Source organism: Puma concolor, chromosome E4, assembly GCF_028749965.1.
Source record: "Puma concolor isolate L17-30 chromosome E4, mPumCon1.1.hap2, whole genome shotgun sequence".
Taxonomy (NCBI): domain Eukaryota; kingdom Metazoa; phylum Chordata; class Mammalia; order Carnivora; family Felidae; genus Puma; species Puma concolor.
The window spans coordinates 29,776,728-29,801,358 of record NC_141683.1 but is presented as its reverse complement, the minus strand read 5'-3'; the positions used below and the strand labels follow the sequence as shown (position 1 = coordinate 29,801,358).

At 53.6% G+C, this 24,631-nt stretch overlaps 1 protein-coding gene across 1 annotated transcript in view; it reads left to right on the top strand.

Annotated features, from left to right (window-relative positions):
* Positions 1–15,189, top strand: part of PKP1 (plakophilin 1) — a 48,472-nt gene extending 33,283 nt beyond the window's left edge. Inside the window, exons 4-14 of the mRNA XM_025921132.2 lie at positions 1,235–1,379; positions 2,327–2,534; positions 3,301–3,478; positions 4,876–4,990; positions 6,913–7,068; positions 7,926–8,102; positions 9,402–9,555; positions 9,910–10,096; positions 10,699–10,783; positions 13,812–13,918; positions 15,082–15,189. Coding sequence (XP_025776917.2) covers positions 1,235–1,379; positions 2,327–2,534; positions 3,301–3,478; positions 4,876–4,990; positions 6,913–7,068; positions 7,926–8,102; positions 9,402–9,555; positions 9,910–10,096; positions 10,699–10,783; positions 13,812–13,886 — 1,480 coding nt within the window. The 3' untranslated portion in view covers positions 13,887–13,918; positions 15,082–15,189. The remainder of the gene's footprint in view (positions 1–1,234; positions 1,380–2,326; positions 2,535–3,300; positions 3,479–4,875; positions 4,991–6,912; positions 7,069–7,925; positions 8,103–9,401; positions 9,556–9,909; positions 10,097–10,698; positions 10,784–13,811; positions 13,919–15,081) is intronic.
* Positions 15,190–24,631: the final 9,442 nt, after the last annotated feature.

Here is a 24,631-nt window from a genome sequence, read left to right as displayed (position 1 = left end):
CACACTAAAACTATGAATTCTTACTGAGCATTTACTGTGGCAAGACTGAGGCTAGTAAAAGTGAGAAGAGGGCTTCCTCTAGAAATGCTGGGGAGATTTCCAGGGGGGTAGGGCTGGGTGCCATAGAAGGGGCTGTCCTTGCCCTCAGGAACTTTCCATCTCTGTTGGCAACCAGGACACAGACAGGTGGAAAGGCAGCCTGAGACTCAACATCACAGAAGCTGGAAGGATTCCTAGGAGAAAGGTTTCCTTGCCCTGGAATGTTCACAGCAGCAGGACCTCAGCAGGTCACATGTACCGTGAGGGGAAGGGAAAGGGGTACACCCGAGCCCTGATGAGGGGTCAGTGAAGAGAAGAGTCAGGCTGGAGCAGACCTTGTTAGGGGCTGGAGAGTGTGCAAGAGGGCTTAGCAGAGAGCCAAGCTATTAGGTTAAAACATGAAATTTTTAGTTTTATGGCTCAAAAAGGTTGACTATCAACCCTTTCACATGGTTCGACTTAACATGTGCCCTTGGATATTAGTCTAAGCAGTCTGCACTTGAACCTGCCGATGGGAACAACACAGTGAACCACGTTTTAGGACTGTGAGTATGGAAAAGGAGAGTCAAATTTTGGATGACGGAGCTTGGAGAAGAGAGCCAGTTGTGAGGGTCTCTTGCTGTAGTTCCAGTGAGAGTGATCATGGTCAGAAGGAAGGCAGTGACCGTGAGGTTGGGAAGAAGAAGCAGGTATGAGGATCTTTGTAAGAAGAATTAGCTGGACTTTGGAACAAAGGGAGTGAGGGCAGATGGCTGCATTGATGGATGGATGGATGGATAGAGACAGGAGGGAAGGAAGATGGAAGATGGATGGATGGATGGATGGACAGTTGGACAGGCTCACAGCCATTCTCTTCCATTTTCCCAATACCAGGCACAAACAAGAAAGATGGCAGAGGGGTGGGGAGCTTCCTCTTGGGAATAGGGCAGAGTTTTGTCTTGGTGCAGAGGTAATTTACCTGTTTGGATATTGACCCATGACCTGGATTTCATCACAGTGAGTGTTCGCCGTGGATGAGCCTTTTCCCTCCTCTGGAAGAGCTGTTCCACAGGAATGTTCTCCAAGTGGGCCTAGGGCTGCCTTGTTCTGGCTTTCCAGATTGCAGATGAGGCTGTGCCAGCTTGGGCATACAAGGGGAAATTCTCCCAGCCTACCCGGTAACCACCCCCCTCCCCCCACTGCCCGTTGCCCACAGGATCTGCAGTGAGGATATTGAGTGCAGTGGGCTGACCATCCCCAAGGCCGTGCAGTACCTGAGCTCCCAGGATGAGAAGTACCAGGCCATCGGGGCCTATTACATCCAGCACACCTGCTTCCAGGATGAATCAGCCAAGCAGCAGGTAACTGACCACACACCCTCCTCCCCTATAGACCTGGGCAGGGACTGGGTGTGTCAGCCTGACCCCATTTAGACATGGGTGGGGACATCTGCACTTGCTCCTTCTCACCCTGCCCAGCTGCCTTGGGTGAGCAGTGTGCTTGGCATTGCCTGAGATCACAGCTGGGCATCTTAACCCTCCAGGTGAGTGGACATTAGTCAGGAATTTCCTCCACTGATCATGAAAGAGACAGCTGTGAGTTCACCAGAAATCCCCTTTCTCACATTCCACTAAAGAGTATGACTACTTTCCACCCTTCAACTCCCTCCCCCCGCTTCCCTCTATCTGTCTCTCTGTCTCTCTGTCTCTGTCTCTTTGCCTCTCTGTCTCCATCTCTCTCTCCCTTTCCAGAGCTTGATCCTCTCTCTCCCCAGGCATGTGTGCTGGAAACTGGGGCTTGGTCATGCCCCCCCGAGCTTGGCTGGCAGGAAGGATGCCTATAGGGTTCCGCAGCTCAGCCCCAGGGAACGGTGCCTGAAATGTGTTTCCTAGAGATTCTAGATCCATCCGAATCAGAGTTCCTGTCACAGGAGAAAGTTCCCATGGGAGGGTCTCCTTTATGTCTGTCCTGCTTTAGGACTTTTGAAGTATATTTATAACCATGTCCTCTTGTCCTCACCACCGTATTTCAGAGGAGAAAAGTGAGGCTCAGAACAGAGGACTGCCTTGCTGAGGGTCTCCTGCCGAGGATGTGAGGGCGCTGGCATTGGAATCCATCTTGGTTTCTGGTCTGATTACATCTTGGTTTTCTGAGTACTATTACTCCACATTGGTTTTTTTTTTTTGGCTGGCTTGAATATTTCTGAGCTGACAGTAGACTTTGGGGTCTGAGAAAAATCACTTCGAGTAGTGTCATCAGATCAGCCTCACCTCCTTGACTGGCCCATGTGGCACCTGTATGTCAACAGGTCTATCAGTTGGGAGGCATCTGCAAGCTGGTGGACCTCCTCCGGAGCCCCAACCAGAACGTCCAGCAGGCTGCGGCTGGGGCCCTGCGTAACCTGGTGTTCCGGAGCATCACCAACAAGCTGGAGACCCGGAGGCAGAATGGGATCCGAGAGGCTGTCAACCTCCTGAGGAGAACCGGGAGCACTGAGATCCAGAAACAACTGACTGGTAGGGATCCCCAGCCATGGAGAGCTAGGGTTGGGGGTGGGTGGTGTATAGGGCATTCCCTCCAGTCTGGGCCCAAGCACAGGTGCACATTTGACCTCCGGCTAATGTCTTGGGAGCCCCATGGTACTGACGGTGGCCAGGTTAGTGGCGTCCACATGGTGCCTACCCACAAGGTGTCAACCTTGTTGAAGATAGAAGGCAAGGGGTAGAAGGCTGGTGTCCAGGCAGGATCCATATTCAACAGACCCTGGGATTTCCAGACGAAGAGGAGGACGTGAAGTTGGAACTTCAGGTCTTAAGCGCCCTCTTGTGTCCAAACAATATGCTAAGCACTCAGGCCTGGGGCGCAAGGGTTACAAGGAACTAGGAAGCCCTCAGACTGGACTGGGAGATGAGACCACGTACAGAGTAACCGTGATAAGTGTTTCTGGAATGACCTTCAGGTGGCAAATAGAGAACATTAGAAGACTCTAGCGCTAACATTTATATTAGAAACTAAACGTTTCTGGATGACTTTGCACATTCATAATTTTGACCTCGATAAAGAACTCTAGATGCTCCCTGCCCTCAAAGAACCTGAAGTCTTGTTGAGACATTGGAAAATGAGCTCAGGAAATAATCAGACACTAGATTTGATAGACCAGGCCTACTTGGAAGACGATGTTTCAGTAGGGCTCCCTTGCCAGAGCAGGCTGGGGGTGGCACCTCGGCACCTGGGGTCTTCCTGAGCCTGCCATGTGTTGAGTTGACCATCCCCAACCTCCAGGGCTGCTCTGGAACCTGTCTTCCACTGATGAGCTGAAGGTGGAACTCATCGCCGATGCCCTGCCTGTGCTGGCTGACCGGGTCATCATTCCCTTCTCCGGCTGGTGTGATGGCAACAGCAACATGACCCGGGAAATAGTGGACCCTGAGGTCTTCTTCAATGCCACAGGCTGCTTAAGGTGAGAGAAGAGCGTGTCCCTGGGGTCCTTTTGCCCCAGCCCTGGGCCTTTCTCCAGGCAGCCCCATCTCGGCCAGCCTAGGGCAGGGGACGTAAAATGCAGTCTGGCATTGGTCTTCAAGGGCAGACTCCAAGAAATGGGACTCCAGCATCCCTAACTTCCCTGGATCTGGATAAGGCTCAGGACTCCATGACCTCCTGTAAGGGACCTCAGCAGACTTAGTTAGAAATCTAAGAGTAGAAATGCCAGATCTGAATATCCAAACTGGCTCAACCATTCCCCCCCTCCCGCCCCCCAAAAATGCATTTCTTGTACTCTCTTGAAGAGTGTTCTTTTAGACAAAAGTCTGCTGATGGGCTCCTAAATGAGTCACTTCCCAGCTGTGGTGCTAAGACCAACGGCCATATTCATTGGCATAAAGGTGGCACTGCTCTTTCCAGAGTCTCCTGAGTCTCATACCAGGGTGAGGCAAGGCCCCTGGGGGCTGTTGGAGGAGGGACCTTGGTGTGCTCATTCCAGAGGAGAGGTTTACCAGTGGGGTCATGGGTGCTAGGGTAGAGGTGGAACAGTGAAACAGATCCCCACTAGGGTCACACCTTGCTCTGATGGGGTTCATCTTTCCCAACTCCTAGGAGCCCCGGAATGAGGGGTGCAGTTGGGGGGTGCTTCTGTGTTCTCAGCTTATGCTCCTCCCTGTCAGCCTCCATTAGTGGCCTCCAATGAGCAAAGTCAGGGTATTAAGGACTTCAAGGGGCTGCAAGGCTATTAATAGCAACAGCAGCCACAGCCCGCCTGCAGAGGAAAATGGGCCCAGACTGCTTGGAAAGGAGCTCACTGCTGAGGCAGAACACAGCTTCCTTGTGGAGGGGGCATCTGGCCCCCAGCGGAGCACCCCTGGGCTTCTTTCCCAGATCCAGCCCTTGGCCCCAGCACCCTACAGAGCTTCTCCTCCTCCACAGAAATAAACTGGGCAGGTAGAAGCTTCCAGCCCCTGTTCAACAGGTGCCCAGTAGTGGTAGGGAGCGTGCCTCGACCTGCCAGCTGCGCTAGAGCCATGGACAGTCATGAAAGTTACAGGCCTGGAGCCCAGGGGGGCAGAAAGAAGGATGAAAAGAACTGAGTTCAAGGAGACCCCATCCAACCTCAACCAGGACCGGGCAGAATCCGCTGAATGGTTTTTCTTTCTTTCCTTCTTCCTTGTTTTTTTTTGTTTTTTGTTTTTTTTGTTTTTTTTTTTTGCCTTGTTCTCCTCCTGCCACACCTCCAAACTCATCCCCATCTCCTCTGCCCCTACTTCCCCCACCTGCTCTCTCCCCCACGTGCCCCCCAACCACACTCTTCTCTACCCGCTTCCCTCCTCCCCTGCATCCTCACAGCCTCTCTGTTCTCTCCCTCAGGAACCTGAGCTCTGCCGATGCAGGCCGCCAGACCATGCGAAACTACACGGGGCTCATTGATTCCCTCATGGCCTATGTCCAGAACTGCGTGGCCGCCAGCCGCTGTGATGACAAGGTGAGCGTCCCACCCCTCTCTGGCCCCGGCCCCCAGTCCTCCTCTCTGTCCGGAGCTCCAAGGCCCAGGACCTCCCCAGGATCAGTGAGGGCAGCTCCTTGGCCTCCAGGTCCTGACATTTTTCTTTCCCAGGCTCCACGAGGCAGGTCTGCACTTGAGGGGGGCCCTGAAGGCATGGTCTGGTGACAGGACAGAAGGCCAGTGAAGGGGATGGCTGGATGCAGAGAGCTCTGCTGGCCTGGGGCAGTGTTACAGGGGCAGAATCCCCTCTTCCTCGCTTACAGGCTTTGTGAATGCAGACGCTTCCACGATGTCTGTTTCCTGGTTTGCACTGTGCTCATTCGGGGACAATCACAATCATATCTATGTCATGGGCTGGTTGAAGGGCTCAATTAGTTAATAAGCAAAGCGTGAAGAAAGCCGGACACAGAGGGAGCTCTCTGTGAGCATTTGCCCCCACTGGCATTGGCAGTGCTGAGCCCTGCCTGCAGCCCTAAGGAACCCCACTGATGGCCCCAGGGATCCTTCCTGCACCAAGGCTCCTTCTACCACAGTTTCCCACCACCTGCCAAAGAGACCATTGGCAAAGCCACCCTCTTGTCCCCTCTGGACGTTTGGACACACTAGCACAAACAGACAGAAAGGAAAAATCACAGAGGAAAGAGAAACTGAAGGCTGAGATATTTCTACCACGGCAGGACAGACACTCAGGAGAATAGTGAGTTCCCAGAGTCCCTAGATGACCAGGGGACTGTCTGGGCATCACGGCCACTGGGTCTTGCACAGTTTCCCTGTGGAGAGATTTTTGTCTCCTGCTCATCCACTGGAAGTGACAACAGGGCCTCAGGAGAGAGAGAGAGAGAAAGAGAGAGAGAGAGAGAGAGAGTCACTCGAATGTTCAGCCAGGTCCCAGTGGACATCATGTTTTTCAACTCTGGATGCAACATCCCCTCTACCTGTGGAACCCAGACCGTGCAAGTCTGATTCCCTCAAACCCTAGCAGGGCCGAACATCGTTAGGAAGGTAAGTCTGCTGTCTCAAAGCCCAGCCTGTCCACTGAGGACAGATGGCAAAGACCTAGGAGCAGCTGCCATTGCAAAGTACTGGGTCCCAGGTCCCACTGCTCGTGTAGATTTGGGATGGGTCAGCACCTTTGGTATTGGAAGCTGAGGACTAGCCATGAAAGGAGGGAATAACAGGGACATGGGGACTCAATGGCTTTTGAACCTAAATATGTCAAAGCTGCTCCTGTCTGTGCCAGGACAGAGGGTATGTTCTTTAATAGCCCAATCTGACCATTGGCACAATGGCTGTAGCAAGAGAAACAGTAGCCACTGTCGGGGCACCTGGGTGGCTCAGTCCATTAAGCGTCTGACTCTTGATTTCGGCTCAGGTCATGATCTCACGGTTTATGAGATCGAGCCCGGCATCAGGCTCTGCGCTAACAGCATGGAGCCTGCTTGAGATTCTCTCTCTCTCTCTCTCTCTCTCTCTGCCCCAGTTGCTCTCTCTCTCTCTCTCTCTCTCAAAACAAATAAACTAAAGAAAAGAAATAGTAGCCACTGTCTGTTGTGTCCTACCATGTGCTAGGCCCCACGATAGGCACTTCCATGTATAATCTTCCCAATAGCCCGATGAAGTAGGCGACGTCAGTCCCATTTACCACTGAGGAAACGGGCCCAGAAGTTGAAGAAAGCCATGACGTTTCACACAGCTAGGAAATGACAGAACTGGATTCAAATCCAGATTCTGGGGAGTGTTACTGGGAGCTTTTTCCAGACTGCGGTGGGTGGCTGTGTTCCTCTCTCCTGGGGCAGCCTAAGGTGCCTGCCTCTCTCCCATTAGTTAGGGCAGGGAGTGAGCCCAGGACGCCATCAGGGAAGGGCACAGGCTCAGGCGCCTTGCTTCTGCTTGGCCCCTAGTCTGTGGAGAACTGCATGTGTATCCTGCACAACCTCTCCTACCGCCTGGACGCCGAGGTGCCCACCCGCTACCGCCAGCTGGAGTATAACGCCCGCAATGCCTACACGGAGAAGTCCTCCACCGGCTGCTTCAGCAACAAGAGCGATAAGATGATGGTGAGCACAGTCGGTTCACAGAACCAGGGCCTGCTGCCCGCCAAGCACCCCGCTGGGCTCAGCTGCCTGGCCCACCCCTTCCTCCCTGCCCCCGTCCCCCCGAAGCCTGAAACCAGCCGTAGGAGACAAGCCCATGCCAGAGCCTTGGCCTTAGGATTGTGCTGCACCCTGGGAGCTGAGTAGAGGGCATTCTGTCTCGCATGCAGACGGGATCTGTGTTCTTGACGGTGGGAGCTCAGACCGTCCCAAGCTCAGAAGCTCCGGTCCTCTGTTTTCACAGCTCATTCTCGCTTACCGTGTAATTGGTAAACCCTGCCTCATCTTCTCCATTACTGTGGAAGGTTTGGGGGCAGCCAGGACTCTAAGCCCTCTCTGGCTTGGTTCCCGCCAACCCCCGAGTCCCCCAGGTGCCACCAGAAGCAGAAGGGTGCTCTGGAGGGAGGGTCAGGCTCCCCACACTGGGCACAACTGTGGCTGCTGGGCCCCTGGACCACCCCTGTTTGACCCAGGGTGGGTCAGCCTTGGAGTCTGACTCTGGGAGGAGAGGAAGCATCCTGGTGTGAGACCCCAAAGCAGCCCGACGCAGCTGGAAGGTTTGGGCAGAGGCTGGCCTGCAGCACACTTCCTGCGATCTCTAGATTATTCTCTGCCTCCCTCAGAGCCAGCCCGCAGGACCATGGCCCCTTGCCTTACTCATTCTGCGGAGCTACTGCCGCCATGAGGAAAAGGGCACCGGGGCAGGTGCTTCCTAGGCCCCTTCCCTCAGGAACCAGGCCCCTAGAGTTGGGGGAGGGCACACAGAATGCTGGGCTCCCTCCCTTCACAAGGCTCCCTGCTGACCTGTCCTGTGTCCTCAGAACAACAACTACGACTGCCCCCTTCCGGAGGAAGAGACCAATCCCAAGGGCAGCAGCTGGTTGTACCACTCGGATGCTATCCGCACCTACCTGAACCTCATGGGCAAGAGCAAGAAAGATGCCACCTTGGAGGCCTGTGCTGGTGCCCTGCAGAACTTGACCGCCAGCAAGGGGCTGGTGAGGAGCGGCGTCCGCCCTTGCACCCACCCCCATCCCCAACCCTATTTCTCCAACTTCTGCTCCCTTCCCTGCTCTCCCACAGGCGTGTGCACTGAGTCATGCCAAACACATATGGCCCTCAGAGCTTGGCTCTACAGATGCAAACAGAGGGAATGTCATATGCTAGGCTCCAGCCAGTCCTCTGGGGAAACGATGAGGCAGTAGAAATGGCCCGGCCCTCTGGGAACTCCCAGGCGGTGTCTAGCGGGTGAATCCACTCCCGTTGGATTCTGTCTGTGCCCACAGAGTCCCCTTTGCCTCATGATTCCTGGCTCGGTGTTGGCCCCTGCCTGGGGTGGGGGACAGGGATGAAGGGTACGTTTGTGGTAGGAGGAGTATCCTCCTCCTGTCAGTGTTGAACTGACAGAGGGAAAAATAGATGGTTTGGGGCTGGGCAGATCTAAAGGAAGACGATGCAGAATCAGTAGAGATTTTGAGGCCACATAGAGTTAGGAGGACATGATGGAATGACATTGAGCCATAGGAGGCCTGTAGCAGCCAACAAGATTTAGATGGGGAGACAGTCAACAATCGCTCATCTCTACTGAGGACAAAAGAGAATCAGGTGAAAGCAGGACCGGGGCGAATTGAAGTCTATGAGAGGATGGGGCTGGGGGTCTTCAAGAACTCCAAACCAGCCTGGGACCAGATTACAGACGGGCTGGCCTTGTGGCTAGAGGCACAGATGAGCTGACCCACCTCCAGGGGGCCCTGGATTGTACCTCCACGTGGGCACAGAGCCTCTCTTCTCCCTTTTTGCCCTGGGAAAGTACTCGACAAATATGTATGGAATTCTACGGAGGTATGGAAGTTGGAAGGTGGTCAGCGCCTCGGTAATTGACAAATATCATTGACCGTGTGCTTTTGGGTGAGCAGATACTGCTGGGAAATGTGGGCATGGTGGGGGGAACAGAGCTGAGACAAACAGGTGAGCAGTGGCATCTGACAGTTTTGTTAGACTGGGAGTCGAGTCGGGGCCTCCATGAGCCAGGGGTCTGAGACGTCCCTCTCATCACCCATCTTGGCTCCAGGCTGAGCTGGGAGAAGAGAGCAAGGTCAGGAAAGATGGGGGCACATTTTTGCCTGGGTGCTCTGTAGTTGCCAGTGTGTGAGCGAATTGGTGTCCCTCTTTGCCTGTGCTTCTAACAAGAGAGGGAAAAGGTTCCAGGGTTTTTTTGTTTGGGATTACATGGCCCTCTTCCACCATGGTGCCCGGGAAACCCCAGGCTAGGTCCTCACCCCGTCCTTCTTTCTCAGATGTCCAGTGGTATGAGCCAGTTGATTGGGCTCAAGGAAAAGGGCTTGCCCCAGATTGCTCGCCTCCTGCAATCTGGCAACTCTGATGTGGTGCGGTCCGGAGCCTCCCTCCTGAGCAACATGTCCCGCCACCCTGTGCTGCACAGAGTGATGGGTAAGTGCCCACCACAGCGTCAGACCACCCCTCTCCCCCCACCCTCCAGCTAGGACTCGGCAGAGCCCTCACTTTCCAGAGCCTGCTGGAAGGTCACCCTCTGAACTTTCCCTAGAGTGAGCGTTCCAAGAGGGGAAGCTGGCCCAAGAGAGGCTTGGAGGTAGGAAAGGGCAGGGGTGCAGAGATCCCATCTGGGTCCTCAGCCCTGAGTTGGAGCTAGAATGGAGCCTTCAAGGGCCACCTTGCTAGAAACCTGGCTGAGGTCAGCGCAGGACTGTGGTCCCAGAGGGAGCCCCTCAGCCCCTCTCTCCTCCGGTCATCTGACCCCGCGCCCTCCACTCCTTTCTCTCTCAGGGAACCAAGTATTCCCAGAGGTGACCAGGCTCCTCACCAGTCACACTGGGAACACCAGCAACTCGGAAGACATCCTGTCTTCAGCCTGCTACACTGTGAGGAACCTGATGGCCTCCCAGCCGCAGATGGCCAAGCAGTACTTCTCCAGCAGCATGGTCAACAACATCATCAACCTGTGCCGCAGCAGGTGGGCGGGGAGGGCAGTGGTCTCCACCCCCCACACACTGCAAAGCAGGCAGCCCCACAACCCTCTGAGAAGGCGCAGATGTGCAGCGAGAGCAGGACCCAGCGCAGGGCAGGAACCTGGGCAGGGGAGGCTTGAATGCAGAGAAGTGCCAGAAGCCAAGAGCGCTGTGGAGCTGAGCCCAGCTGCCAGGCCTCGGGGCTGCACAAAGGGGACAGAGGCAGCACCTTCTCAGCTGGGGGTCACCAGGGGACGAGGAGTCCTTAGAGGACCAACAGGAGGCATGGAGGCACAGACCCCACCATGTGGGAACTGTATTCTGCCCCATGGGGCTTTCTCCTCCCAGGACAAGGGCTGGGGAACCAGAATGGGAGAGAACTTCCCCCCACAGCCCCCGAGGAGAATCCCAGGCTACTTCTAAGTGGGCAGGGCAGCCAGGTTGTGCCCACTGTGCGGTGGGACCAGCCCAACAAGGCTCTTTTCTCATGCACCCCTGGGGCCTCCCCGCATCGCTAAGACCTGGAGGTGAGGGTGGAAGGGAGCAGGGTGATCATTCTCATGCCTCCCTGAGTCTCATCCCACAAATGAACTTCCTGCCTGCCCAGCACCTCGCCCAAGGCCGCAGAAGCTGCCCGCCTCCTCCTGTCTGACATGTGGTCCAGCAAGGAGCTGCAGGGTGTCCTCAGACAGGTAAGGGCCCGCCCTGTCACCCCCGGCCAGTGAAGCTGTCTTGCAGCTCCCCTTGCAGCGCTGAGGGCCAAGAAGAGAAGCAGAATGGCCCGCCCTGCCCAGTGGGCGTGACTGAGCCGCACTGCAGACAGACGGACGGACGGAAGGAGTAGAGACAAATGTGCATGATGGTGAAAGTGATCACACTCTGAACAAATCTCTAGGCTCGGACTCGGGGGAGGTGCTGAGTGCACGGAGGGGAGAGGAAATCAAGGAAATGTGTGAGACGCCTGGGGCAGGATCTTCTAGGAGCAAACTGAAAACCAGGAATTCACTCGAGGGCGTGATGTGCACTGTGGCTGGAAAGGAAGGTTTGGGCTACAGCACAGACCCCTCTAATTTCTTTGAGAGTTTGCCCTTGTCAGAGGGGAGCCACTAGGGGTTTTGAGTGATTAAAGCAACACTTGGCAGCCTCCCTCCTCCCCAGGGGCGGGGCAGAGGGGACTGAGAGATGCTGGGGCGGCTGTATTTGCCCAGTGGTGACCCTGGCTCCTCCCTGTCCTCGACACCTCCCAACCTCATCAAACACAAAGTCCTACCTGGGGTCTTATTTTACCAAAATCTCTTCACACTGACCTTTCCCGCTCCTGCGGCTGCCATGCTTTAGACCCAGATGTAGACAGCGGTGAGGCCGGAAGAAGGACAGAGACGGAATGGTCAGGCTGACCACGCTCGAGTTGTAGCCTGGAGACACTGTGGCCGCGTTAACACAAACAGATCGGTTGGGGAGAGGCCAAGTAAGCTGTGCGGGGACAGCGAGGGCAGTTCTGATTTGAAGAGGTCGAGTCTGAAGGAATTGGATTGGGTTGCAAGTGGGGGACCCAAGGAGCAAGGCCAGGCTGCCACACAGATGGGAGCGTTGTGCAGGTGGAAGCCATGAGAGCAGGCAGGACCATCACGGGGCACAGGTGTGGGGAGGAGTCTTGGAAAATAAGGGCAGAAGCATGGGGAAGGCGCTGACTTGGGGGCCGAGGAGTGTGAAGGACCAGGGAGCGAGGAGGAGCCGCACAAGGTGGCCAGGAGGGGCCAAAGCCCGAGTGGGAGGGGAGAGCACGGGAGAGGGTAGGCAGCGGTTCCCAGGGCCACAGAGGCGCCAGGGAGGACCCTGGATGTGGTGACCCAGGAGTCCCAGGGCACCTCTAAGAGCACTTCCGGCAAAGCCAGGGGAGCCGGGCTGGGGAGGGACGGAGTGGGGCAGAGAGGAGAACTGCTCCCCTCAGTTTGGCCCAGAAAGGAGGGAGACCGAGGGAGGGGTTAAAAGGTCTCTGTTTAATGACAGAGGGGACCCGAGCGTCTCTATCATGAGATGAGGAGTTGGCGGCAGAACAGGGGACAGTGGTGGTGGGGGGGGAGGCTGAGGAAGACTGTGGAACAGGTGGGAGCGGAGGGTCAGGAGGGGCCTGACCGTGTAGAAGAGGAGACTGGAAGACAACCGCCCTGGGGCAGGAGAAACAGTTCCTCCTCCAGCGCAGCAGGGAGACTGGAGGGAGGCCCATGAACTACTGTAGTCAGAGACGGCTGGGAAGCCTGAAGGCCACGGCCGGCGGTGGCCCCTGTCCTCTGCTGGACCATCCAGTGCTCTTTCCCACCAGCACTGCAACGTGGGCAGGCTTGGCCACATGGCAGCTGCCGGGGAGACCCAGTGGAAGGGAGGTGGGTGAGGACGGGGTGAGAACTTCCTCAAGCTGTTCGATCGTGGTCCAGAGGGTTCAACTCACCCAGAAATACTGAGGCCACGCCCAGCCTGAGGCACACGGCGACTCTTCTTGTTAACATTCTTCTGTACAGCACCGATGGGAACCAGCTTCGCCATCCGGTCCCCACTGCTCCCTCTAGCTGTGGTTGTCAACAGCTTTGACGTGACTAGATCGGTGCTTCTGTCCCCCAAAGCATCTGCACATCCCCCATTCATTAGGTTGTTACCACCACAGAGAGGCAGGCTGTGTGGCTTATGTCCATCCTGCAGAATAGGAGTTTGTCTTGATTCAGTGAGTCATGGCAGGGGCAGGGCTAAGACCCAGGAATTCTCACTCCTGGGCTCCTTCCACCAAATCCAGCCAGGTTCAACAGGAGCAAGCAAGCAAATCCGCAGGGGAAAACCCAGCATCATGTGATTCGTGCCCAGACCAGGTAGGCCTGGGACTTTGAACCACCTGGTGTCTGGATCCCTCATTCCCACAGGCCAGTGAGAGCTGACAAGGTTCTCAGAGCTCAGGGCTGGCACCAGGGGCCCCTTCTGCCATCCTCATTCACTCCAGAGCATTTATTGACCACCTGCTGTATGTGTGAGAAACACTAGATGTGTCCCCCCCTGCAGAGAGCTCATGCCAAAATAAAAAAAAAAAAAAACAAAAACAGAGAAGAAAGAAAGAAAAAGACAGGGACAGTCAGAAGGAAGAACAACAAACAGCTTTTCTAATTTGATGTTGGTTGTTGTTTTATTTAAAGAGTAATGAATATGAGCGTAAGTCCTTGTGCCTTAATACAGATTTCTGCAAATCCACGTAGGAAATTCACAAGCGCTGGTGGAAGTCCAGACACATTTTACTAACTTGTGGATATTAATGGCCTTATGTTTGGTTGCACTAATGAGGTCAGCTTTGGGGCGCCTGGGTGGCTCAGTCTGTTAAGCGTCCGACTCTTGGTTTCGGCTCAGGTCGTGATCTCACGGTTCATGAGTTCGAGCCCCACATTGGGCTCTGTGCTGACAACACAGAGCCTGCCTGGGATTCTCTCTCTCCCTCTCTCTCTGTCCCTCCCCTGCTTGTTGTCTCTCTCTCTCTCTCTCTCTCTCTCAAAATAAATAAATAAACTTAAAAAAAATGAGGCCAGCTTTAGCCCTGACACACATATATAATGAGCCCAGAGGGCTATGGTTTAAGCCCAAGGACACTCTGGGAGGGTAGTTTCTGACCCCGTGGGAAGTCCCACTCTATTTCAGCCTAGGGTGTTTCATACGGTTTCATGCTGTTTCTCCCCCCCTCTACAGCAAGGTTTGGATAGGAACATGCTGGGATCCTTAACTGGGCCAAACAGCTTCAGGAACTTCACCTCCCGATTCTAAGAAGGGGCTGCTCAAGCAAGTACAGATTGCAGGTAAGAATTGGCTCCCCCCTGGGCAGAGTTATCTCTAGGACCCCTGCAGCAACCTTAGCCAGTCTCAGAGGGAAAGGCCAGGCCTGTGTTCCCCAGGGACACAGGAGCATCCTTTGATCTGGCAGACAGCATAACTGTAGCTGACACAAGGGCTATGAGGACAGCTGTATAAGTTGTTTGGGCAGGGTGCCATGGGCTCTCCCACCACAGGACATTAGGGATGTGCAATGTCTGAGCAGAGCTTCTAGATACAGCTGTGTTGGCTATGCACTGCACAACCTAGGTGATGCCATTTACATGGGCTATGGTGTGAACGCAGCTGTACAATATGTCATCTGGGTTTGTACACCTACAGCTCACTTTCTTATCCTTTTTATAATTCACTTCCCAGTCTGCACATGCCTAATGTGGATAAGGTTATTTCCAGCTGATGACTCCAGAGACCAAAAACTCAGAACCGGTATCTATAACAAAGGCATACAAGCCTTAGCTTTCATTAGAACCACTTAAGATGCTTCCTAAAACACACGCTCCTGGTCTCAACCCCAGCACTTCTGACTCAGTAACTCTGGAGTGGAAAATGCATCATGAAACAAGCATCCGAGGTGTTTCTGACGCAAATGACGTCATCAACTTTCTCTAGAAGGTCACTAGAGATGGCCTTGGTACAGAGCCATCTGCAAAGAGCCAGGGATAAGGACAGGGTCTCCTGAACTGAAGGGGACTTCTTAGCAGCCTGGCTCTCTGCCAGCACCCCAACACCTCAGGAGAGTCCTGGTGGGGGAGACGGCTGTAAGTTTGGTCCAGATGAAAATAAATAAGACATCAAATACCTTCTCCTGGAAGGTGAGCGTCCACAACATGAGGATGGAAAAAAGAGAGAAGACAAAATTCACTAGATTCTTAATGAGCCAAGTCTGGGCACTCAGCACGCGCTGAGTCTGGGCAGAACGGGGTGGGCGTGGCAGTGGAGGCACAAATCTCACAAGCTTCTCACTCAACAAGAACAACCTATCAATGTGTCAGGGCGACGCTGAGTCCCCCCCTCGGGCCAGGGGACACGTCCGTGCCGACGTGGGTAGAAAGGGGTGGCAGTGTTGGCCGGACCTATGCCGTGGGTCTGTCTCCTGTAAATGCTAACTGGACGACTTCTCCTTTTCCAGAAATGATGTGACCCAGCTGAGAAGAACTCAGGCCTTGCTGGAGGGGTGACTCTGTCCACCCTGTGCATTATTTAGAAAGGTTCAAATGCAATTGAAAGCAAACCTGAAGGCTGTGGATGATGGAAATATTTTTAGATTTTTTTTTTCCTTGGGGGAACTGGCAGGCAGGGAGGGTTGGGAAGGGTGGGGGGGGGGCTTTTCTTGAGTTAAAGGGGCTTATGTTTCATGTCAATACTTCTTTCTCTGAGAAATGGTGTATATATAGATCTATATCTATATATACACATATATATATGTATGTATAATGTAAGTGTGTGTGTGTGTGCAAGTATGACCGCAAAGTGCAAACAGCGAAGCTGTTACTGCAGCTCGTGAGGTGGTGAAAAGTTTCTTACTCGTAGGCAGGGACTTCCGTGCTTTTTGTTTAGCTCCCCATAGTTCCCAAACTGTGCCGTGCCAGGACAGGGGGCCCACACCGGGGTCACGTCCATGAGAAGTCTTGCGAGGGAACCGTGGAGTGGGGGGAGATAAGGGGGAAGGGGGGGAGAGTACCTGGGCCTGGGGGCAACCTCCCCCCTTAAGAGGCAGTTTTGCAGGAAGGGAGGCTGGCCGGGCTGTGAAGTTCAGTGTATCTCATGGGAAAATCTAGTTGGTTGATAATGCTGCCCTTCCTGCAAGGCCACAGGGACTGGCCACGGGGCCTGGGGCTGGACAGGGTTGGGGCTCTAGAGGACAGACGAGGACAGCCACACTTGCTTTGCTGCCTGAAGTCTGTTCTGGGGGAGTAGGAGCCAGAGAGATGGGGCTGGCCATTCTCCTGGGCTGTGTACCGGTCAAAGGAGGCTCAGCCTATAAAGCCCCTGCCTTCAGAGGCTTGTCATCTACCTGTTTCAGGAGAAAGAAGGCAAAATGGTGCCCAAAGCCAAAGAACTGTTCAGGACATGGCTGTTTGGTCTTCGTATTCCCAACAGTGAGGGGGACAGGCTGGGGTTGGACAGGGACCTGCTCCGGGCTCCGGTGGGACAGCGGCTATTTGGAAACTAACCAGGAGGACACTTCCCTGCGTGCCTGATAAGACTCAAGTGAGAGAGTGTTTTGGGTCCCAGAAGACTTGGAAGACAGGAATTTGGGTCGACCAGGAAGGAGAATTGTCGAATTAGGGCACCAGCCAGCCCAAGACCCAGCAGCGGCCGTCCCCACCTTCCCCTGAACCCCGGGCATCCTGGTCCTCACTCTGTCTTTGGGAAAACCACAGAGGATGTGATAAAAGGGGCTTGTCAGGGGCACTGGCCACACTCAAGACCCCAGACTCTTGAGCATTTCAGATGAGAAGTAGAAGGACCCACTGAGGGCCCCCATGGAAAAGCTTGCTGTAAATAACCCTTAGTATATACTGTAAGATAGAGAGAACATAGGTTTCCCAAGGCTTCCCTGATTTCTGCCTTCACCACCCATACTAACTGTTGGTGTCGGACAGGAATTAACCGCCTGGTTCATATCCTTCTCTAGAAGAATAGAAGGTGCTCCTCACCTTTCATTCCTCCTCCTCCTCCTCCTCCTCCTCCTCCCAGGTCCCCTGCCTGACCCCCCCACCCTGAACTACACCCCAATCCAACCCCACTTCTTACCCCAGCAGTCAGAGTTGAAAAGTACCTTTCCGAACTAAGGATGTGCCTATTAAGAGGTGTGACAACTGAGACTGGGGCCAGACGTGTGATGACAGGCCATTTAACCAGGTCCATGATGCCCTCCCTCTTTTTTGCTCATGATGGAAGGCCTCCTCCAGGCTCACCCCTCTCTCTCAGGAGCCACGAGGGAGCCCAGTCCCACCAGACAGTCCTGGGTGTAGGTTCCAGGATGACTCCTCTGCCAGTCATCAGGGCTCAGAGGAATTCATTTCTTAAAAAAAATATGGATGGCGCACCAATATGTGCCAGGCAGTGTTCTGAGCACTCGGGATGCATCAGCGAACAAAACAGACCAAGCCCTGTCCTCATGTACCTTACATTCTCCGGGAGGAAGGAGGAGACACGGGGCTCTTGGCTTGGGGGATCCCCCGGTGTGAGAGGACTGTCCGGAACAGTCAGGACAAGAAGGAAATAGCCCACTACCAGGGAGTCTGTGACAGCCCTCTAGGAGATGGCCCTTCCCTTAGCGGTGTCCTGACCTCCTGCCATTCCTCTGCTGGTTTTCTGTCACCAGCTGTGCTGTAGATCCAGGTGGGCCCAGCCCTCTGCCTTGGGGAATGGTGGGCTGAGGTGGACAGTCAGGCCAGGCCTGATTTGGTAACATCTCTAGGGCTTTCTCAGGCCGGCCAGCTGGCCCTGTGACCTGGGCCTCTGACCCATGCCTGTCACTTTGGAAGAGGCAAAACCGAGAGGGTCCTGAGGATGCATTTCCTAAAGACAGGAGTAAGGGGTTGGCCCAGGCATGGCTCAGTATCTCAAGCCCACGTTGGCCTCATGCTATCAGGGTTGACGCCCCAAACAAGACATTCCAATTTGAGGGCAATGAGGGAGGACATAGGCCACCCAGTCTCTCCCTGTCCCTGTCCTGATCCCAGGATCTCTTGTGCTTAAGATCCAGTCATTGGCCACCAGCAGCCTGTCCAGTGGGGGCCAGACCAGCAACGCAGACCCCCGTGCTTCCCCTAGTGAGGCCGTGGAGGGTTTTCTCCAGCCATGTGGAGACAGTGACGTTCTCTCTCATCCACCGCAGAGCCTGACTGAGGGGGGGGGATGGCTAAGATGAGGAGCTTGGGACAAGGGGACGGGCAGGGGTTGACAAGCAGAGGGAAGCCCAGGGGACGTTCTGGGAGGTATCCTGGAGCCCCTCTGGAGCCCGTGTCTCCCTTTGCTCCATGTTTGTATAAGAACCTTGTGCTGGCCAAGCCCAGTGTCTCTGTGTGTGCACTATGTGTTTGCTTTTTTGGAAATATAGGAAATCAATAAATTGCTGGCATTTCTTTGAACTTCTTTAAACAGTGGATCATTTGGGGGTGCCGTTGAGGCAGGAAGAGGCACGCCCTCCCTTCCAGGGTCTCCTCTTAACTGACCCTGTGCCAGGCTAGGACTGAGAGCACCACGGGAGGGGTGATGGGTGCCACCACTCGTGGGCACCTGCTCCAGGTCGGTGCATTTGAGCCTCACAGGAGCTCCGTGACGCCAGTATGGCCACAGTAATCTGGCGAATAAGTAAAGTGAGGCTTTAGGGAGGGAGCGAATATGCCCAATGTCACAGAGCTGACAGAGGGGAAAGGCACCCCACCCGTGAACACCCCCAGACAGAGCACCTGTAGGAAAACAAACTTCAAGGATGTAAGAGAAACTCGTGTTTACTGAACGTGTATTCCACCTGCGTCCTGTATGAGATGCTCGGAGCATCACAAAAGCAGAGGATGTGGCGGGCCCCAGCCACAAGAGGGTCATAAGGGACAAGATGAGCACCGGGGACGTTCACAGCTGGTAAATTCCAAGTGGTGGTCTGGACATAACTACTGTGGCCCATCACTGAGCGTCAGGGCCGTCTGGGTGGAGAAGGTTGGGAAAGCTGAGGGAAAGTGCTGGAGAGGACCACTTTCCCACCTCGGGAGGGTGGTGACTGGCGTGGCCTCTCTATAGAGCCACGGCCCTGACTTTCCGGGTCATCTTTCAGTTTGGAAATGGTCAGGGCAGCCAGGGAGGAGACGCTGTGCCTCAGCCCAGGGGGAGGAAGGTGGCCTGTCTGTGGTCCAGGGTGTTCATATACTAGGTCTGAGGCCTCTGCAAATGTCTTGAATCCTGAAAAACATGTGTTGGCTCCAAAATGTGAACTCAGATTATAAATTCAAAGTCAAGAAATGTCTGATTTGTTCAGCTTTCACTACAGTAGAGCAAACATGCAGAAAGGCATACAACGGGGGCGCCTGGGTGGCTCAGTCAGTTAAGCCTCTGACTTCGGCTCAGGTCATGATCTCACAGCTCGTGAGTTCAAGCCCCACATCAGGCCTGAACACCCCATGCAACCAGCACCCAGCTCAAGAACTGACAGTTACCAGCACCCCAAGTGCCCCTCAGGCCCCTGCCTGTAACTATCCCACTCCCCAAGGGTAATCACTCCCTTAACTTTTATTTTTATTTATTTATTTATTTATTTTGAGAAAGAGAGGGCACAAGTGAGGGAGGGGCAGAGGGAAGGGGCGGAGAGAGAGAGGGGAGGGTTAGAGAGAGAGAAGCAAGGCTCACCCAAAGCGGGGCTCATGCTTACTCGAAGCGGGGCTCAAACTCACCAACCGTGAGATCACGACCTGAGCCAAGGTCGGATGCTTAACCAACCGAGCCACCCAGGCGCCCCCATCCCGACTTTTACCACCATACAGTAATTTTGCCTGTCTTGCAGTTGGTGCAAATGGAGTCAGGACGCCCCTCGTTGTGTCCGGCTTCTCTAGCTCGTGCACAGGAGGTTCATGTGTTACTACTGTGCGACGTGTTCCCTGCTGTGTGGTAGGCCAGCGCGGGACAGTGCTGCCGCGCAAAATGGAGTATGACATCACCATCATGGTTGCATCTAGGAGTTATCAACATTTGGAAGCAATGTGTGGATTAGCCTTCACACTTCCCGAAAGTTCCCACATGTGGTGTGATCACTGGGAAATCATAGCTAACGGTGAAGAGGGGTGCCTGGGGGGCTCCGTCAGTTAAGCCTCTGACTTCGGCTCAGGTCATGATCCCGCGGTTCGTGGGTTCGAGCCCCGCATCGGGCTCTGTGCTGACAGCTCAGAGCCTGGAGCCTGCTTCGGATCCCGTGTCTCCCTCTCTCCCTGCCCCTCCCCTGCTTGCACTCTGTTTCTCTCTTTCTCAAAAATAAAATGAACATTTAAAAAATAACGGCAAAGAAAATTGACTTGATGTGGGATGTGGGTGCATCTAACGTGTGGGAGTGGCAAAGGGCTACAAAGGTCTTCGGTCAGCGATCTCTGGACAAGAGGGTGACAGGCCTTTCTGGCCCCTCAGAGGACTAGCCTGTGAGAATGGGAAGTCCTTGGGGGTCCAGGAGCAGAGGGCAGGACCACCCTGGGAGACACCAGGAGAAGCTGGAAGCCCAGCTGGTGCCGAGGGAAACGCCCGAGGGTCCTGGGGGCGGAGTCAGGCTGCGCCATCTATCTGTCCCTGAGCCTTGAAGCCATTTCCTCCTGTCCCTTTGCAGTTGGCCTGGCCCAGGGCCCGGATCCCCCCAGTAGTCCAAGTTACTCCAGGGACAAAGCAGTCTCTGCACATCACGTCTGACAATGCAGTGCTCTGCGTTGTCCAGCACAGTTGTAGAAAGGGTGAACAGAAGTTGTGAGTACTAACAATAGTCTTTTTACTCGAGGAGTTCGAAAATAACCTCATTACCTTTCAAAGCCTTAGGGTATCCATCTTCTGTGCTGAGCTTTACCTCGATCTAGTGAGACAAGCAGAACTCAGGGTATTACATTCCAATGTGTAGATTGAGAGAGAAAGTGTCTGTCCCGGAGTCACTCAACGAGTGTGTGCAGAACCACAGCTGAGACCCTAGTGTCTGTCCCCGCCCACGTGTATACTCTGGTCAACTCAGGTGAACCTTCTCAGCTGTCCGGGCCTTAGAATGTGATAAGACAGCCCTGATACAAAGGTGATACTGTGCACAATTCAACCCAGTGACACAGAAGCTGACGCTGCCTTGAGGCATGATAAGATGACACCTCTCACGAGCGGGGGTGGCTGTGTAGACAGGCTGATAAATACAAAGTTCTGATTTGTGGACTATCGGATACCGGGAACCATTGTGAGGATCATCTAGTCTGGGGCTAGCTGGTTTGGTGGGTTAGAATATGAGGCTAATGACCCCCCAAATGCCTCAATGACCCCAACAGGCATGCCCCACCCCAACTGGGCGTCCTGCAGGCACCTGCCACTCCTTCAGCAGAGTACAAGTCACTGGGAAGCATGTCAGCCCTCTTGGGGGAGTGTGTCAAAGCTGGAGCCTCCCTAGTGGCAGATCAGCAGAGACATTCCATATAAGAAAGGACTTCATGTTCTAGAACCATTAGTCAACCATTAAGAAGTGTCATGACTGATGAATTAATTCAAACAATTTCCATATTTAGCAAGTGGTTCTAAATCTCTGGGCTGCATTTACACCCCCTCTACACAAAGCCATTAAATCCTGCTCTCTACACCTCACTCAGAAAGGAAGCTTCAAGGGACGCCTGGGTGGCTCCGTTGATTAAGCGTCTGACTCTTGATCTCGGCTCGGGTCATGATTTCACAATTCCTGGGATCAAGCCCTACATCTGGCTCTGTGCTGACAGTACAGAGCCTGCTGAGGATTTTCTCTCTTCCTCTCTGCCCCTCCCCCACGCGCAAGCACTCTGTCTCTTTCAAAATAAATGTATTTTTAAAAAATAAAAAATAAAATACAAAAGTTAAAAAAAAAAGAGAGAGAGAAAGGAAGCTTCAATCAGACATCCAAGGCCAATGGGGCCCACACTTGAACCCATGTGTGTAGTTCTGGATCCTCCCAGGCTCACATCCCTGCATTCTGGGGCCCCAAGTTTTCCTGGAGGACAGCTGGGCTATAGGGCACAGGTACAGACCTAGAGAGAAGTGCCACGTGTTAATTACGTTTAATCATATCAATGCCACAAAGCGTGTTTAACCATTTGCACTTAACAGATCATGAAACTATGGTTCGGAGAGGCTCGGTTATGCATTCAAGGTCATACAGCTAGTAAGTGATGGATTCGGAATTTGAACCAAGTCTGAGGCGGGGACTCCTGCTCTTCCGCCTTCGCTATAACTCCATATAGACCCCCATTCCGACAGTTAGGTTGACTTCTCAACTGCCCTCTAGTGACCATCCTTTGACCATAGCGCCCCCTCTGAACCTTCTGTAACCCGGGTCTGCGTCTGGAACAAGCACCTGTGCCCTGGACACATACTGCTCACCACCCCCCCCCCTTTTTTTTTTAATTCGAGAAACATCTAAGTTAAAAAAAAATTCTTGCCTTCCAAAAAGATTCTCAAGACAAAACTAGGAGACAACCGCCCGCTCCCTGCCAGTTCCTTCAAGCTGATAAAAGCCATTTCCCAGACAACTGGCCCGTTCTGAATCTGATTCTTGCCCAGACTCTCCTTCTGTTTTTCTTTTGCCAGCCCACGGCTGGCCCCGTGCCTGCCTGAGTTGGGGCCCTCCTGGGGGCAGAGACTTGATTCTTGACCTCAACAAACCAGAGCTCATTGGCGGCTAGACAACCTGGCAGGACCCGAGAGGGGAAGCCGTGGCCCCCTGGGAGGCAGGTTGTCAGGGAGCGGGACTGAGGTGGCACCCTGGACTCACCATCCAGCATCCGGAACCCACCCTTTAGAACTGGCCCCTACCAGGGACTCAGGCTGTCAGAGCTGGAAGGGTCTTCAGGGTTTCCCTGAAGTGATTTTCACACAGTTTTCAGCCACAGAATCCTTTAGGTGAAAGACATCTAACGTGGGAGGTCGAAACACCAAACAGGTAAGATCAACGCAGCCCGGGTGAAAGAGGTTGAGGGCAGGACCTCCGACCGCCCACCCCCTTTATTCCTGGGGGGAGAGGGGGTCCTCGGAACCCCAGGCTCCGAGGAGCTGTTGGACAATCTCTGGGCTAGTCCAGCCCCCTTGCTTTGCAGGTGAGGAAACTGAGACCCAGGCAGGGTCACAAAGCAGCTCCAGTACAGAACTAGGTCTAGAGCTCGGCTCTCTTGAACTGCAGTCCAGGCCTGCACGGCCCTCACCTCCCCCCTGGACCAGGTGTGCCTTCTGGTGCTCCCACAGTGCTCTGCTGGAGTCTAGCATAACCCTCACCGCCCTGGGTAATTGTTGTAGTCCGTCATCTCTTCCCCCACTAGACTGTGAGCTCCTGGAGGGCAGGGATCCCCTCAGTACCCGGCACAGAGCAGAGGCTCGATACCCTACATACTCGTTCACGAGCACACACGGCCACATGGCTGACCGAAGGATCTGTGACCGCACCTGGCACTATGTGGGCACAGAGCAGAGTCTTTGGTAAGTGTTAGCGCGACGGTGTGATTAAGTAGGACCTTTCTCATAGCCCCAGCGTTGGTGGCCAGGACTCGGCAGGGGACAAACTGATGCCGAGTGCCCCACATCCTAAAGAGGGTCTAGAATAACTGGAGCCAGACGCCAGACGTCTTTGAGCAAAGATGTGCGAGCTTTTAAACCGTCAGGCTAGATGAGATGACCAAGGGAGTGAGTGCACACACAGAAAAGAGGAGAGGTGCGAGGACCGTGGAAAATCAGCCAAAGAGAAAGAACGGCCAGGGAGGTGGGAGGCAAACCAGGGGACTGGGGTGTCTGGAAGCCAAGTGAAGGGAGTGTGACTGGATGCAGGGAGGGACCAGCTGGGTGAAAAGATGCTGACGAGCCACAAGAGATGAGGAATGAGACACTGGCTTTGTGTTCTTTTATTTCCTTCTTTTCCTTCTTCTCTTTCACCTTTTTCTCCTCCTCTTCCTCCAGCTCCTCCACATCCTGCCCTCCCCTTCCTCTCTTTTCTCCCCCTCCCACCTTTAGGTGAAATTCAGATACAGTGCAATGCACAGATCTTAAGTGTATCATTCCATCCATTCAGACAAATACGCCCACCTGTGCAGCCCCAACCACTACCAAATATGGAACATGACCATCTCCTCAGAAAGTTCCTTATGCATTTTCCCTGGCAATCCCCCTTCCTCCGAAGAGGCAGCCACTGTTGAGACTTTTTTTTTTTTAATTTGAGAGAGAGAGAGGAGAGAGAGAAAGAGAGAGAGAGAGAGAGAATCTCTCTCTCACAGAGCAGCACAGAGCCCGATGTGGGGCTCAATCCCACAACCCAAGAATCACAACCTGAGCCAAAATCAAGAGCTGGATGTTCAACCAACTGAGCCACCCAGGTGACCCCAAGACTTTTTTTTATGGTAGTTTGCTTTTGCCTGTTTAGAAAAATTTAATGTCTGTAGGATCAATCCTTTTGTTCTCTTTCATTTCTGATATTGGTAATCTGCTTTTGTATTCTCGAACCGTCTAGCCAGGAGTTCAGCTTGTCAGAAAACCAACATGTGACTTTCTCAACTTTCTTTAACATTTTCTATTTCATCCGTTTCTGTTCTTTGTTGTTTCCTTTCTTCCACTTACTTTGAATTTAGTTTGCTTTACTTTTCTAGATTCATAGAGTGGAACCTTAGGTCATTGATGTTAGACATTTCAAGCATTTAAAATGCCCTCTAAGACTGTTAAAAACTGAGAACAAACTGAGGGTTGATGGGGGGTGGGAGGGAGGGGAGGGTGGCGGATGGGTATTGAGGAGGGCACCTTTTGGGATGAGCACTGGGTGTTGTATGGAAACCAATTTGACAATAAATTTCATATATTGGAAAAAAATAAATAAATAAAATAAAATAATAAAATAAAATAAAATGCCCTTAAGAACTTCTTCGCCCGTATCCTGTAAATTCTGACGTTCCGTAGATTCATTATCCATTAATTAAAAATATTTTCCAAACTCTCTTGCAAATTTCTTT